General features: G+C 44.4%; 1 protein-coding gene across 3 annotated transcripts in view; it reads left to right on the forward strand.

Annotated features, from left to right (window-relative positions):
• The window catches only part of ABCC11 (ATP binding cassette subfamily C member 11), a 70,393-nt gene that overhangs the window by 20,182 nt on the left and 34,608 nt on the right, over positions 1–15,603 (forward strand). Inside the window, exons 6-12 of one of the 3 annotated variants that reach the window (XM_038531102.1) lie at positions 723–956; positions 5,057–5,230; positions 6,055–6,202; positions 6,372–6,520; positions 7,991–8,098; positions 11,847–12,107; positions 13,629–13,700. In XM_038531102.1, coding sequence (XP_038387030.1) covers positions 723–956; positions 5,057–5,230; positions 6,055–6,202; positions 6,372–6,520; positions 7,991–8,098; positions 11,847–12,107; positions 13,629–13,700 — 1,146 coding nt within the window. The remainder of the gene's footprint in view (positions 1–722; positions 957–5,056; positions 5,231–6,054; positions 6,203–6,371; positions 6,521–7,990; positions 8,099–11,846; positions 12,108–13,628; positions 13,701–15,603) is intronic. The other 2 variants (XM_038531103.1, XM_038531104.1) reach the window with 2 other exon arrangements.

Genomic DNA, 15,603 nt, shown 5'->3' on the forward strand with positions numbered 1-15,603 from the left:
TGTGAACTTAAATGAGATAGATATATAAAGCACTTAGAACATAGCCTGGCTCAGTACAAGCCCGCTGCTTTGAGAAATGGCTGGACAGCTATGGGAGTGTAGAAGGCAGAAACTAGTGGCTTCCATGTACCATGATTGAGATGAATCAACTTTATTTCCCATCTTCTAAGTCCTCAGCCTAAGGTTCCTTTTTTTTGGGGGGGGGGGGGTTAATTTCTCCCTTTCTCTCCTCTTTCTTTCTTTCTTTCTTTCTTTCTTTCTTTCTTTCTTTCTTTCTTTCTTTCTTTCTTCTTTCTTTCTTCCTTCCTTCCTTCCTTCCTTCCTTCCTTCCTTCCTTCCTTCCTTCCTTTCCTTCTTTCTTTCTCTTTGCGACAGAGAGAGAAAACACATGAGAAGGGGGAGGGGCAGAGGGAGAGGGAGAAACAGACTTTTGGCTGAGTACAGTGTCTGACATGGGGCTGGATCCCAAGACCCTGGGATCATGACCTGATCCAAAGGCAGATGCTTAACTGACTGAGCCACCCAGGCACCCTGTCAGCCTAAGATTCTGATTTCAGAGAGTAAGTCTCATTATCCCAGCTGGGGTCACATGCTCACCAGTTAGCCAGTAGAGTGTAGGGCACTTTGACCATCCAGCCTAAACTGCATGCAAGGGGACAGATGAAAGTCTCTCCAGAAGAAAACTGGAGCACTGAATAATCCAAACTCCTGTTTCCTTCTAGATGCTGTTTATACCAAAGATCCTGGAATATTCTGAAGAGCGGTCAGGGAATATTGCCTATGGGGTGGGACTCTGCTTTGCCCTCTTTTTCACAGAGTGCCTGAAGTCACTGAGTCTGTGCTCCTGCTGGGTCTTAAACCAGCGCACAGGTGTCAGGTTTCGTTCCGCTGTTTTCTCCTTTGCTTTTGAGAAGCTAATACAATTCAAGTCTCTAACACACATCACCACTGGAGAGGTAAGTGCCTGGCACCTTACCGGAGGCCATACTTGCCTAGACTTCCTCCAGATATCCCTGGCTTAGGGGCCAAGGGAAGGAAGAAAGGAAGTTAAGAGAGAAAGGAAACAATTCCTAGGATGAGTGTTGATAATCATCAACAATTGCCTCTGGGGACACAAGAATGGTCAACACTAACCCAGGGAGATGCCGCTTGCATTCAGAGGCTTTCGACAAAATTTATTCATTTATTCAACACATAGTTACTGAGGCCTATTCTGGACCAGACCCTGTGGTAGGCCCTGGGGATATAGCAATGAACATAAAGACACAAACCATCAGAGAAGCACCTTGGGAAGTGCATCCCCTCAGCCAGCCTGGGGAGGAAGGTATGGAAGGATAGGCTAGCTCAGAGAAATCCAGGGAAAGGCAACTGCAGATCACCTCTTTGAGTATTAATTCTTACCTGCAAAGAGGAGTACTTAGAGCTGCCTGGTTATTGTTATTGGTATATCAGTTCCTTGCTCTTGCTTCTCCTACAACATAACACAAATATCCAAATGTTGACAGAGAGTGGAAAAATATGTTCCAACTTATGACCCACAATCATGGGGGTATTAGAATTTAGTATATTTAATTTCATGTTCCCTATTTTTCTATTGCTTACCAGTTGCCTTGAGGAGCATGAATTACTTTTATATTGAAACAGACATTTGAATTCTTAGAAAAGACAACACTGCTCTGAGCCTTTACCCTTTGTGATCTGGCATCAACAACTGTCCAATCTCACCTCCTCCCATCTCCCCTCCTTCAGCCCTATGTTGGCTTCCTCCCTTCCACCAGGCGAAGCTAAACTTCAGTCCTCAAGCACACCAGGCATTTCCACCTCCTGGCAATGTTGCTCACATTGCCCCCACCCCCTGCTCCTTTATAATCCCATTCATCCATCATGGATGTCCTCTCCTTCATGACCCTGCCATCCACCCCCAATCCCCACCAAACACAAATCTGCCTGTCCTACTAACACGATCCCCCTTTAAAGACACAAACCCTTTCAGATTCAACACTCTGTCCCTGAAAATGCCAACATTTGAATTACACAGAACAGACGATATTAAAAAAAAATCTACTAAATTAACCACTGCCATCAAGCGGATGCTTCCTCTAAACCCAGTTGGTAGCAAATGTAAGATATTTATCATCGTTGCCATTATTCTTCACCATTTTATTAGTCTTGTAACCTGAGGCCACTTGTTCAGTCTCTTTGAAGCTGTGGAATAATAAGACGAGCCTTATAGGATTGTTGTCTCATAGGAGTTACTACACATAAAACACATAGAGAGGGGACAGCAGTTCTGAAGTATTAAATTGTATTACTGACTTCTCTTAGGCCTTGAGCCTGGGCGCTCCCTGTCATCCTGCATTTGACTGGAGTTAAGATCCATGGCAGCCCTTCCCCATGTTTATCTTAGGAGGAGTCATCATCATAATTGCTAACTTCCACTAAGCCAGACATTGTCCCCAGGTCTTTGCCTTGTTAACACAGTCACTCCTCTGACAACCCTCTTACTTGGTAGTTTCAGTTTTTGTCTCCATCTTCACAGAGGTAGAAACTGAGGCAAGAAAGGAATAGGAAACATGTACAAGGTCACAGGATTGGCGAGCAGCAGAGTCTGGCTGCAGGGTCCAGGCTCTGAATCAGTGTACTTACCTGCCTTGCCAAGTAGAACTTCCACACTGAGGTCTGCCCTGGTTCCTTTCCTGTGTGCCTCTACCCTGAGCACTTGCTGTGTGCAAGGCCAATTTCCCCCAAACATCCTCATGAACATAAGACAAGATGACCTACTTGAAAGTGGGGGTGAAAGTAGCTACTCACATGAGTAGTCCCAGAGAGCTGCTTCCATAAGTTTTACTTTAAAATTAATTTTAAAAATATAATAAGACAAAATCAGAGAGGGAGACAAATTGTAAGAGACTCTTAACTACAGAAAACAAACTGAGGGTTGCTGGAGGCAAGGTGGGATAATTGGGTGATGGGCATTGAGGAGGGCACGTGATGTAATGAGGACTGAGCGTTACACACAACTGATAAATCACTGAATTTTATCTCTGAAATTAATAATATGTTATATGTTAATTAATTGAATGTAAATAAAATTTAAACAATTAAAAAATAGACAAAATAGAAAACACTTGCACCCATTCACCTTGGAAACAAAAAAAGGTGGAATAGATGACTCCCAAGACCCGGTCACTTCCAATATGCCTAGAGGTGACCACCACTATCAATTCCGCTTGTGTCCTTCTAGACTTTTCAGGTACACATGCAGGTTTTCTGTAGAAAGCATATTGTATCTTGTGTTTTTACATAAAAACACAAAGTTTTTATTAAAAAAAAGTTAAAAAAAGTATGTGTTTTTACATAAATGATACTACCTTTTAGAATGTTCTGCTACTTTGTTTTACTAATAGAGAGTATATGATACAGTTTTCTGGGTGATTTTTTTACATCAAGGATGCTATTATTTGTGCTGTTTTGAATCTTTTCTTTCCTCTTCACTATGCCTTCCATATTAACACATATAGATCTCCCTCGTTCCTTCTCAACTATGCTTACTTATAATTATAACATTTCCTCCCCCTCCATTTTTACTGAGATATAACTGACATATAATGTTGTATTTGTCCAACGTATATAGGGTAATGATTTAATCTGCATGGCAAAATAATCATTACCGTAAGTTTAGTTACCATCCATCGCCTTACATGGTTACATTTTTTTTTCCCCACAAAGAGAGCTTTTAAAATCTACTATCTTAGCAACTTTCAGATATACAATATAATATTAACTCTGGTCACCATACTTATTTATAACTAAACATTTTTACCTTTTGATCACCTCTACACATTTACCCCACCCACCTTAGAGCATTCTCAATGTGGCAAAGTGAAGTGTTTTATATGCATTGTCTCATTAGTTGTCACATCAGTGCTATGGAGTAGATTGTGTTATTATTCCCATTTTATTGCTATGGCAACTGAGGCACAGAGAGACTGGGTAATGTGTCCTTGGTTCTACAGCTAGTATATGACAAGTCTGGGACATGAACTCTGACAGTTTGCCTCAGGACCCAGTATTATCTAATACTCCTTAGGTGGATGCTTAAAAGGTGGGAAGGTTAAACTTTCCCCATGAATGGACATTTAGAATGTTTCCAGGGTTTTGCTGCTATAAGCACAACTACAGTGAAAGTCCTTGTGCGTGCTTCCTCTAGCACTTGTGAATGTTTCTCAACAGAGAAATGAAATAGCCAAGTCATGGGGTTTGTGCAATTATTAACTTTTAAAGATACTGTTCAACTCCCTTCTGAAGTGGCTGTACCAAGCTATGCTTCCTTATACATTTTACATTTTTGTAAAGATTCAACCTGGAGCACATCCTGGGAACTGGAAGGACATAAATTTAAAGTGAAAAGGAAATTACTTCTTAAGGCATTCAGATAGGTCATTCTAGAAGACATTCATGATTTTGGTTCTTAAATATTTATTGATTTGGAATGTCAGCTTTTATGTGATACAGAACTGGGCAATATGTGTTAGGGAGCAGGGAAGTGGACAGAAGAGTCATAGCAAAATAGAAAAAAAAAAAGGATAAAAAGACTTAGTTCCTGCCTAAAAAAAAAAAAAATTCAGCCAATAGTAGTAGTAGTAGTAGTAGTAGTAGTAGTAGTAGTAGTAGAATGAATAGAATAGAATGAGATAGAAGACTAGAAGTAACTCTCTGGAGAATCTGGGTATGAGAAGTTATAGCAAGAGTATAGTAAAATATCACTTTTATGAAGCAAAGTCTGCTTCTGCAGATCCTTTATATTTCATTGACATCCTCACAACAACCATATAAAGTGGGTATAATTATTTCAGCTTCATAGGTGGAGAAGCTGAGGCTCAGAGTGGCACAGTAATGGGCCCAGGGTCACACAGAGAGAGTAAGAGGAGAGTTGTGAACTTGGTGTTTTTGTCTCTTGCACCCTGCTCTCAAGCCTTCCGGTCCAGTGCATGTGTAGCCCCTTCCAGGTATCTGAAGAGGTGATACCTGTGCCCTCGGGCTTGCTGTCTTACAGGCCATCAGCTTCTTCACCAGCGACGTAAACTACCTGTTTGAAGGGGTGTACTACGGTCCCCTGATCTGGCTCATCAGCTCGTTGCTGATTTCTTGCACTCTCAGCTCCTACTTCATTCTTGGACCTACTGTGCTCTCCGCCACTTTTTGCTATCTCCTGATTTTGCCAGTGGAGGTAACGTCTTTCTTTGCCACCCATTTGATGTTGGATGGTCCCTGGAACCCCCAAAGCCCTGGAATCTGGGGTACTAGTGAGTGGAAATATTGACTTCTGTTGACTGTTCATTCCATTGTGGTTACGTTTCAGCTTTACTTTCTGCATCAAACTGTTCTCTGGCCACAACATTGGCCAAAGAAACAAGAGGTGAATAGGATGGGCAACAGTCCATCTCACAGATCTGCTTCATGGACTTTCCTTAGTAGATATCCTCCATATAAGGGTCTGGTTCCTTCTCTTCTTCCCAGAATGTGGTAATGTAATAGCCCAGATAGCATTTAACACTTGGCCAAGTATAGTATAATGGGAGAAGGGAAGCAAATTTGCTGACAAAGACTCAGGTAAAATAAAATTGGGCCAAATGAGAAGTGACTTTTGGAGTATGTTTCCTCTGGATGATTGAAATCAAAGGTTTTCCTCCCTCAGCACAAGTATTGTGATCAAAAGGTGATTGTAACTGTTGGCGGGTTTAGGGTTCCACAAGGCCGAGGAGTCATGTTTCTGTTTAGTTAGCCACAGCCTGGCTTGGGACATAGGAGAGAAAGGCTCCCAGGATGTGTGAGGCAGGTGCCCTAAGGCAAGATGGAGACATTTCTATTGGAAAGTCTTCAGCAGGACCCTAGAACTTAGAGTCACAATGGTTCCAATGGGGCTGGATTAAATCTGGGTATTTAACCCACATCTGGATCTTACCTTTGGACAAACTCCTAGTTGCCTTACTTAGGCTGGGCTGAACTCTCCTGCCCTTGTCAACAGAAGCTCTTGCTGCATCCTGACTGCAGGTGCTCCTGATCAAAAAGATTGTTAAGATACACAGTCATTTATCTGAGATCAGCGACCAGCGCATCCGTGTGACCAGTGAAGTTCTCACCTGCATTAAGCTGATTAAAATGTATGCATGGGAGAAACCATTTGAAAAAATAATTAAAGGTACAGAAAATCTCTTTTTCTGCTCAGAGCCTCAGGATGTCATGGTGGGCCAAGCCTCTCATCTTTTGGGGGGTTCTTTCGTGCTCTGGGAGTTGTTCGGTGCTCTTTGGAAAATGCTCTTATAACTGGTTAATTTCAGTGCCCCCTCCCTTTTTAAAAAATATCTCAGACCTCAGAAGGAAGGAAAGGAGACTATTGGAGAAGTCTGGGATCATCCAGAGCCTGACCACTGCCTCCCTGTTCATAGCCCCCACGGTGGCCACAACGGTGATGTTCCTCATCCACACATGCTTACAACTGAAACTCACGGTTTCATTAGTAAGTGCTTGGAATGCTTTGTCCCCCTCTCCCCTCCCCCATATTGATAGGGAGCTTTCCTTATGTGTCTTTTCTTAGACCTCCCCGCTCAGAGATCTGAAAGTTTGCAAATGGATAATAGATGTAGACTTCGATTTTCCAGACATTTAGGACGCTCAAACTTTGTTCTGCCTCAATCTGCCTGAAAGAACTGACATCCCTTGGATAGCAAACATGGGAGGGAGAAATGAGAAAGTCATCTAGGGGCACAGGGGAGGTGAAATGTGTAGTTAAAAACCTGATGATTCTGATATATGCCTTGAGGTTGCAAATCCTAAACTAAGGAGTTTCTCTGAACCCAAAATAGAGAGGCCCTGGGAATACACTTTATGTAAAAAACTAGAGCTTCTTTTGTTTTCTCTTTGTGGTCTGACACTGGCCCAGAAAAGCAGCAGCTATCTTTTTTGGGGTAGCATCCCAGTTCCCTGAGGAGAAAAGTCAGGGTGCTGCTTTGGGAGAGGTTTGAATCCAGGTGGACTTGGGGCAGAGCAAAGCAAGAGGGGGAGCATTTGAGAGTCTGCAGCCAAGGGTTGTTTGTGCTCCAGGCAGCAGGCACTTCTCCTTGGCCCAGACACGCATCAGAAAAGCACCTGTGAAGGCTTGAGGGTGGACGCAGGGACTTTTGTAGGAGAAACTCTCAGCAGGACTTTGGGGCGTTGTGTCCAGGCAGCAGGCACTTCTCCTTGGCCCAGACACGCATCAGAAAAGCACCTGTGAAGGCTTGAGGGTGGACGCAGGGACTTTTGTAGGAGAAACTCTCAATAGGACTTTGGGGTTACACTGCACTCACACAGTGAAGGATGAAGGAGGGAGTGAAGATGCGTCATGGACTGGAAAGTCTCCAATGTACTTTAGGTCATATTCTGGGATCCTGAGTGCCGAAGGTGGTGTGTTGTAGTCAGGAAAAGTCTCCAGTAGGGAGTGTGGTGTGAATTAGGCTTGAAGTGCAGGGAGATTTGGAACATTAGAAGACTAGAGTATCTAAGGCAAGGAAGATTAAATATAATTGTAACAGCAATAATCGTTCCAAGCTACTTTGAGAGTAGACAAACTTTCTCGTGTGTACTTTCTCAGTGTTTCCCCACCTTTATTCCTGCACCTGCTTGATGATTTTGGCGGTTAAGCCAACAGGAAAATTCAGCTTGTTGGAGGAGGGGCCCTGGCCAAAGTTGCAGAACTATCCAGTGGTTAAGCTATAGCAGGAGCCAGGCCTACAGAAATGGAGTTGCCAAGATGACTGCTTCTTCCCCATCCCCACTCTTTCCAGTCTCCCCAGAATACTGGCTTGGTCCCTACCAAATGATGGACCAGCCTATCAGAAGCAGCAAGGTCTGGCCCTGTGGCTTCCTCGACTCAGGGATGGAGGCCTCAGGGGGTGGAGAGGGAAGGACAGGGATGTGACCCTCACCACCTCCACCTCTCTTTGTCCAGGTCTTCACTGTGGTGGGCACCTTGATTCCCTTGCGGCTGTCAGTATTCTTTGTGCCCTTTGCAGTAAAAGGCCTCACGAATTCCAAGTCTGCAGCAGAAAGGTTTAAGGTACGTGGACTGTTTGTGTGGCTCTGTGTTGGGAGCTCATTTGTCTTTAGTTATATGATGCTCCCCCTGAAAATGACCCCAGGGTGAGGCCAACTCCAGCCTTGGTGGAGAGGAACTGTTTCACTCAGTGACCTCCTGTACCCAGGCTTGGGTGGGGGCTGGGAAGACAGATGAATCAGGCCCCCTGGGGAGAGCTTAGGATAGTATATACAAACCAGATCCCAGAAAGGAGGTCTACAGATCCTGTCCAGGTTGCTATAGGGTTACCCTGATGGTTTTGCTTTAAAACAAACAAACAAACAAACAAACAAACAAACAAACTATATTTGTGGCTTGCATTTTGAAACCTGGAAATTTTATATTAAAATCAGATTTCTGGATTTTCCTGAATAACCAGAAGATCTGGGAACATTAGACTCACATTTTCCTGCGGCCACAAACAGCTGGAGCTGAGGTGATAGTTGCCCTATTTAGGTGAGGCATTCAGATACAGTTTGCTGTAGTCTCCATGGTGCCCTATTGCAGCTCCAACACTGGGGCTGTTTTACTTACCATTTATCCTCTTTTTTTTAATTTAAAGATTTTCATTTATTTATTCATGAGAGACACACAGAGAAAGGCAGAGACATAGGCAAAGGAAGAAGCAGGCCTCCTGCCAGGAGTCTCATGCAGGACTCAATCCCAGAACCCCAGGACCACAACCTGAGCCAAAGGCAGACACTCAACCACTGAGCCACCCAGGCATCCCTACCATTTATCCTCTTAGCAAATGGTTTACTTCACTTCTTTACGTAGCTTGTCTTGCTCCTATAGCATCTGAGTTTAAAAACCCTAATCTAAACCAATTTTTAAAAGATATTTTAGTCATCTCATTTAAATGCATGTGGTTCCCAACTTATTCATTCACTCGTTTATTCAAAAAGTATTTACTGAACACCTATCTTCTGCCAAGTACTGAGACTGGGAATTCTACTCTGAGCCTGACCAACAGGATCCCTGCGCTCAGGGAGTTATAATTGGTATTACAAACAGACCACTAGCAAGTAAATTAATGGTCAAGGAAGATAACATTAGATCATGAAAAGCTACAGTGTCAGTAAAACGATGTGATGTTCTAGAGAGTGTGTGGGGAAGAGCTGGGGCAACTCTGGGTAGGCTGGACCCGGGAGGCCCCTCTGTAAGGTGATTGTTGATCTGAATGATGATAACTAAGCAGCTGGAATAGCAAGTGTAAAAGCCCTGAGACTAGAATGAACTTAGCTTGTCTGAGTAAGGACAAGATAGTCCTTTATTTATAAATAGTCCTAGGAGCCCCCTGGGCTTCTCAGCTGCTGATCAGGGCTCCCTGCTGCCTTCTTTCTGTACACTAGGTACAGAAGGCTCCGTCCACTGGTATCCTGGCTAGGCTATCCCATCCTCCCCTCTGGGCCTGTTTTCACCTGCAGGGTGGGCAGAGATGAGGAAGCTACAGTCTGGGCTCCAAAGAATGGGTAAGGATGTTCGCTGAAGGAATGCCTGGAGAGACAGCTCAGAGGTCAGAGAGCTTCTGGCTAGGGATGGTGTAGTTATGGTGGGAGAGAAGGGAGCAGGAAGGGTGAGGGCAAGGGCAAAGATCTTGAACCCAGGGCTGCATCTCCTGGAGACATCCAGGGACTGGAGCTGTGTAGGGCTGCCCCTTGGACAGGCACTCTCCAGGTCCCCTCACTCATCAGGGCATCTTCGACAACTTGTGCTTCAGCCACTGATGTTTTCTATCTGGCTCTGTAAGCATTTTATGTTGAGACCCCTAGGCTCAAGGGGGTAGGAATGATCCCTTCTTCTTTGTTTGTGCCCTCTTATGCCATAACCCAGCTCCCAAACGCTTTTGGCTTTTGAACTCTTGGGTGCCAGCTTCTGAGAGCAGAGAGAAAAGAGCCATGAGCCCTTAGGGAGGACCCCTCTTTTGTAGGTGACCACAGGTAGGAGATGAGCTGGCTGCTGGAGCTGTGGAGGTCTGCACACTGGGGGGCACCGTGGGCAGGGGTTTCCAGACGATTTTTCCTTTGTGCTCTTTGTTAAAAACAACAAGTGAAAAGCACTGGATGGCATAAACAAAATTAGAGGCTGAGAATATACTTAGAGCATTTGGGGGTAAGAGGACCCCCTGTCTCTGTTTCCTATAAACCAGTTTACCAACATTTGTTCATATTCAGTCTCATATTGACTCATTAAGCCAGTGTATCACTCAAAATTTATCTAACAAAATTGATATATGTGATAACTATTTATTTATTTATTTATTTATTTATTTATTTATTTATTTATTTATTTGCAAAGGGATGAAGACCACAAAATTTGGGACAATGGTTACCCAGTGGGGAGGGCATGGAGGTTTGTCCACCCAAGCAAGGGAATGAGATGAAGAAGTACCCCATAGATGAGTAAAAGTTTTAGAGTTTGGGTTCAGTGGTGGGCTCATGGATGTTCATTATATTATTTAAAATAACTAAACAAGTAAGGTCCTAGCTAACTAAACAAAATAAAGGGGCCCATGCAATTCCAAACGATGACTCTATGCCTTGACCCCATTGTTATAATTAACCCAGTTCAATAAGCCTGAGGTTCAATTAAAAAAAAAGAGACCTCCTTTTATCTTTTGAAAGTAGCTTTTTGTTTATCTTTGCAAAATCCTATGTGCTCATTGTAAAAGGCTCAGACAGTGCAAAAAGTTACAGAGAATAAAAATCACTAAACATCCACTACCTAGAGATAAAACCAGTGTCCAAAATGTCTTCTGAGGGACTCCTGGGTGGCTCAGTAGTTGAGCGTCTGCCTTTGGCCCAGGGCGTGATCCCAGTTCTGGGATCGAGTCCCACATCGGGCTCCCTGCATGGAGCCTGCTTCTTTCTCTGTCTATGTCTCTGCCTCTCTCTGTCTTTCAGGAATAAATAAATAAAATCTTAAACAAACAAACAAACAAACAAAACACCAAAATGTCTTTTGAAGCACGATCTCTTTTGAAGCATATCTCCAGGAAGAGACATGTGACTATAATTTGACTGCAGTGAGATCATACTTTCTATCCCTGCTCTTAATGCTAGATCCATATAGTTTAACTCTTCTACTCCACGGTCAGGGAGATGGAGACACAGAGAGAAGTGACCTGCTCATGGTCACACTTTGAAATGTATGGCCCCAAACAGTTGCCCACTGTGTGCTACATGGGCAGGCCTTTTTACTTTGAATAATTATACATGACATTTAATTAGAAAAATGGCACATCTGGGGCATCTGTGTGGCTCAGTGGTTGAGCATCTGCCTTTGGCTCAGGGCGTGATCCCGGGGTCCTGGGATCGAGTTCCACATCGGGTTCCATGCATGGAGCCTGTTTCTCTCTCTACTTATGTCTCTGACTCTCTCTTTGTGTCTCTCATGAATAAATTAAAAAAATCTTTTTAAAAAAAGAAAAATAGCACATCTGTCTGATGATTCCATGGTGTTATCACCCATGTAAAATATAACAGAAAAGAACAGAGCAGGCGGTATGTAGTTATCAAAGAGTGGCCCAGTGGTCTGAAATTTGGAAAACCTTGATCTAGAATTCCCACCAGCAGAACCTGGCTCCCTCTTAACTGGTGGTGGTTCTTCAGACTTTTACTGTTTATTAGGAGTTTATAAACTAGATCAGTAGGCAGGCCAGAAAAATGAGCACACATTCCTATTAGACTAAAGAACTGAATTCCCTCTTCCTTTCTTTTCATCTGTACAGAAATTTTTCCTCCAGGAGAGCCCAGTATTGTATGTCCAGGCATTGAAAGATCCCAGTAAAGCAGTGGTTTTAGAGGAGGCCACCTTGTCCTGGCGACAGACCTGCCCTGGGATTGTCAATGGCGCTGCAGAGCTGGAGAAGAACGGGTGTGCTCCTGAGGGGATGACCAGGGCTCAGCCAGCTCGAGGAGCCCTCAGGCCAGAGGACACGAGGGACAGCCTACTCCCAGAGTTGCAAAAGTTAAACCTGGTGGTGTCTAAGGTAGCCTTACCTAAGCCACACTGGCAGGCCGGCTGCCAGACTTTCAGAGCCTGAGGTGCACACTTGCTGGCACTTCACTGTTTCCTTGGCTAGAAACAGCCCTCTCTAAATCCCTCTTTTAAATACAAATTATTCAGGGAGGGCAAGCACAGGAAATCTTTCATACTTCAGTGGGAATCAATTGATCATCTACAATTTTTTTGGTTGTTTTTTGTAATAACACAATCCAGAATAGTACCCTATATGCTGGAAGAGAGGGGGAAGAGACTAACATTTACTAAGTCACTAGCATGTGCCAAGCACAACTCTACGTGTTTCAATTTGATTTTTCTGTGAACTCGCCTTACCTGGCTTCTTCTCTGACTAACATTTGCAGGGCCAAGCTTTCCTTCTTGTCCAAACTTCACCTCTGCACTTTCAAGTCAAACTTGATTGCGTTCCCTCCCTCCCACCAACCCAGTCAGCTCTCTCCTGAATCCAGCCACCTCTCACCAATCACACCCCCTACCAACTGCCCTAGCCCCAGCCACCATCATGCTGTTCCAGCTCCTCTCCTTATCAGCCCATTTGTTTGCACTTTTGCCCTCTTACTATGCATTCCTGTGCAGTGGACAGAGGGTCTTTCTAAACCATAAACCAATTCAAGTCACTCTCTTGCTTAAACCCTTCAGTGACTTCCCACTGCACTTAAGATATAGCCTAGGTATCCCCGAACTCCCTGTCCATGTCTCTCACCCCTTCTCCCACTCATTCCCTTCACACCAGCTACACTAGCCCTCTTGTAGCACTTTGGCAGCCAACTTTGTTCCTGTCTCGGGACCTTTGCACCCGTTGCTCCCACAGCCTGGCACTGCCAGATCTTCCTGTGTCTGGCTCTTTCTTGTCATATAGGTCTCAGCTGCGACGACAACTGCTTTAAGAAGGCTTTGCTAGCCAAGCCATTGGCTAGCAAAATTGCTTTGGTTCATAGTAAAATTGCTTTGGTTCATAGTAGCCAATTCGTTTTACTTAAATGGTTTATCATCATCTGATATTACTTATTTATTTCATGGTTTATGTCTCCTCACTAAAACATAACATGAAAGTTCTTTTCTTCATTACTTGGATCATGGGAGAAACTTAAACACTATTTGATGGAGGAGTGAATGAATAAATGAGTGAATGCATGCATGAATTCTGTGAGGCTGGCTTCACTATCCTTATTTTACACACGAAGAAACTGAGGCACAGAGAGGCTGAGTGACTTGCCCAGGATCATAGAGTAGAATTGGTGCAGATCTGGAATTTGGATTTCTTACCCATTAGGACAACCTACCTATGAATTCCTCTCTGCCACCTCCATGCAACTTCCTTCTTTTGAGGTAATAGCATCCCACCTCTTGAGCTTTGCTAGTCTGATGGGCCTTGGGGTCTGTGTGGTTATTTTGTTTTCTGTTTGTCCTTTTGTGTTCAAACAACAGACCCTCCCTGGGTGAGTTGTAGGGTTGTCCCAATGTCACTCTGTCCTCCTTGGCTTTTCAGGGGACCATGTTGGGGGTCTGTGGCAACACTGGGAGTGGCAAAAGCAGCCTGCTATCAGCCATCCTGGGAGAGGTAAGTGACTTGTGACCACATGCATGCACACCCACAGGCAGTCCAGGGACTCTCAAGCCTGAGTTCCCCGAGGTAGCCACACCGTCCCTTTCTTGCTTAATGGAGTCTGAGCCAATAGAATTTTTATGAGTTGAGAACAGATGGGATGCACTGAGGGGGAGGTGTGTTATAAATATACCTCCTTCTCACCCTCCAGCTAGGAGTGCTACCTCTTAGATCCCCTAGAGGTCTGCCCTCACCTGTTCTCTGTGCTTTCCTCACCCTGTTTGTAATCAACCAGCTATCAGGGTGATGATACAGCATGTCTCAAAGTTTAATATGATAATAAAAATCATTCCATGAGGCCAGGCTCAGAAAAGGACATGTGTCCCTTGTGATACAGCATTAGGAGTCCAATGTGGAGGGAGAAAGGGGGAGGAGGAAGGAAGGAGGGGTTGGGGAGAGGAGGCCCTCCCACATGGGATGGGATTGTCTTACTTGCACTCCGGCACTAGAATTTATGTGTCTACTGGGTGCCCCTGCCCTTGAGATCTGAACCCTACAATTCCATGGTCAATGGATATTCTTTTTTTTTTTTTAAGATTTTATTTATTTCTTAGAGAGAGAGAGAGAGAGAGAAAGCACGAGGAGCAAGGGGAGGGACAGAGGCAGAGGGAGAAGCAGACTCCCCGCTGAGCAGGGAGCCTGATGGTGGGCTCAATCCCAGGACCCTGAGATCATGACATGAACCGAAGGCCGACTCTTAACCGATTAAGCCACCCCAGCACCGGTCAGTGAGGTCTGCATCGTCTGCAGCCAGGCTCAGCACACCCTTTCTCCAGTTTCCAACAATCCCCAACTTGTTCCCTCCAAACAATTGAGGTCATATTGCACATCCCTCACTGAACAACACCTTAAAACAGCCGTGATACCTGGGGTGCATTTATGGCCACCTCCCTAAGGGAGTTCTCATCAGCACTTCCCCACTCAGCCCCAGCCTTACCCAGTCCTGGGCTTCTCTCTCTGCCCCTTCCTTTCTTTGCCTGTCATCCCTCTCTCCCATGCTGTTGGGAGAATTAGAAGGTTCTTCCTTTATCCAGCTCTTCCCTCAGCTCTTTCTCCCAAATATTATAGCCAAACTCATCACCTCCTTGAAATGTGGTCATAATGTCCATAGACCTCTTTCTCGACAGCTCATTTCTTCATGCTCCACATGTGATGGCCTTGCTCTAACTTCTTGGTAACTGGGAAGATAGATTCTACTTTTACAAAAATAGAAAACAGTTTGAATAGTACTTACATCCCAGGCCCTGTGCCCTGGCTTCTCATTTTTTCCTTCAACCTGAAAACGAGGCACATGGGGAAGGCACAGCCATTATGGCCAGTTTATAGATGAGCAGATGAAGTTCAGAGAGCTGACTTGCCCAGGGTCACACAACAGGTGAGGGAGGAGCCAGGGTTAAAACCCAGGTCCACGTGGTGTCAGAGCTTTTTTTTCCCATAGCAAAGTCTCCTAGAAGCCTCCATCCAAGGCCACCTTTCTGTGTGGCTAGTGGTTTGTCAGTTTCCTCTTGAAATAAATAGTCACTGTCCATCTAATAAAGGACAAACAAAAAGATGTTATTACAAAATATTGTTCTTATTAATTAAAGCCTGGCTCCAAATCCGAAGCAGGAAGCATATGGAATTATAAAGAGGAAGGGGCACAAGACGATGAGGTCCAATGCTGGGGTGGTAGGGATGAAGGTTATAGCCGTGTGTGTGTGTGTGTGTGTGTGTGTGTGTTTTCTTAAATTTTTTTTTAAATTTTATTTATTTATGATAGTCACAGAGAGAGAGAGAGGCAGAGACACAGGCAGAGGGAGAAGCAGGCTCCATGCACTGGGAGCCCGACGTGGGATTCGATCCCGGGTCTCCAGGATTG

The sequence above is a fragment of the Canis lupus genome, chromosome 2 (assembly GCF_011100685.1).
Source record: "Canis lupus familiaris isolate Mischka breed German Shepherd chromosome 2, alternate assembly UU_Cfam_GSD_1.0, whole genome shotgun sequence".
Taxonomy (NCBI): domain Eukaryota; kingdom Metazoa; phylum Chordata; class Mammalia; order Carnivora; family Canidae; genus Canis; species Canis lupus.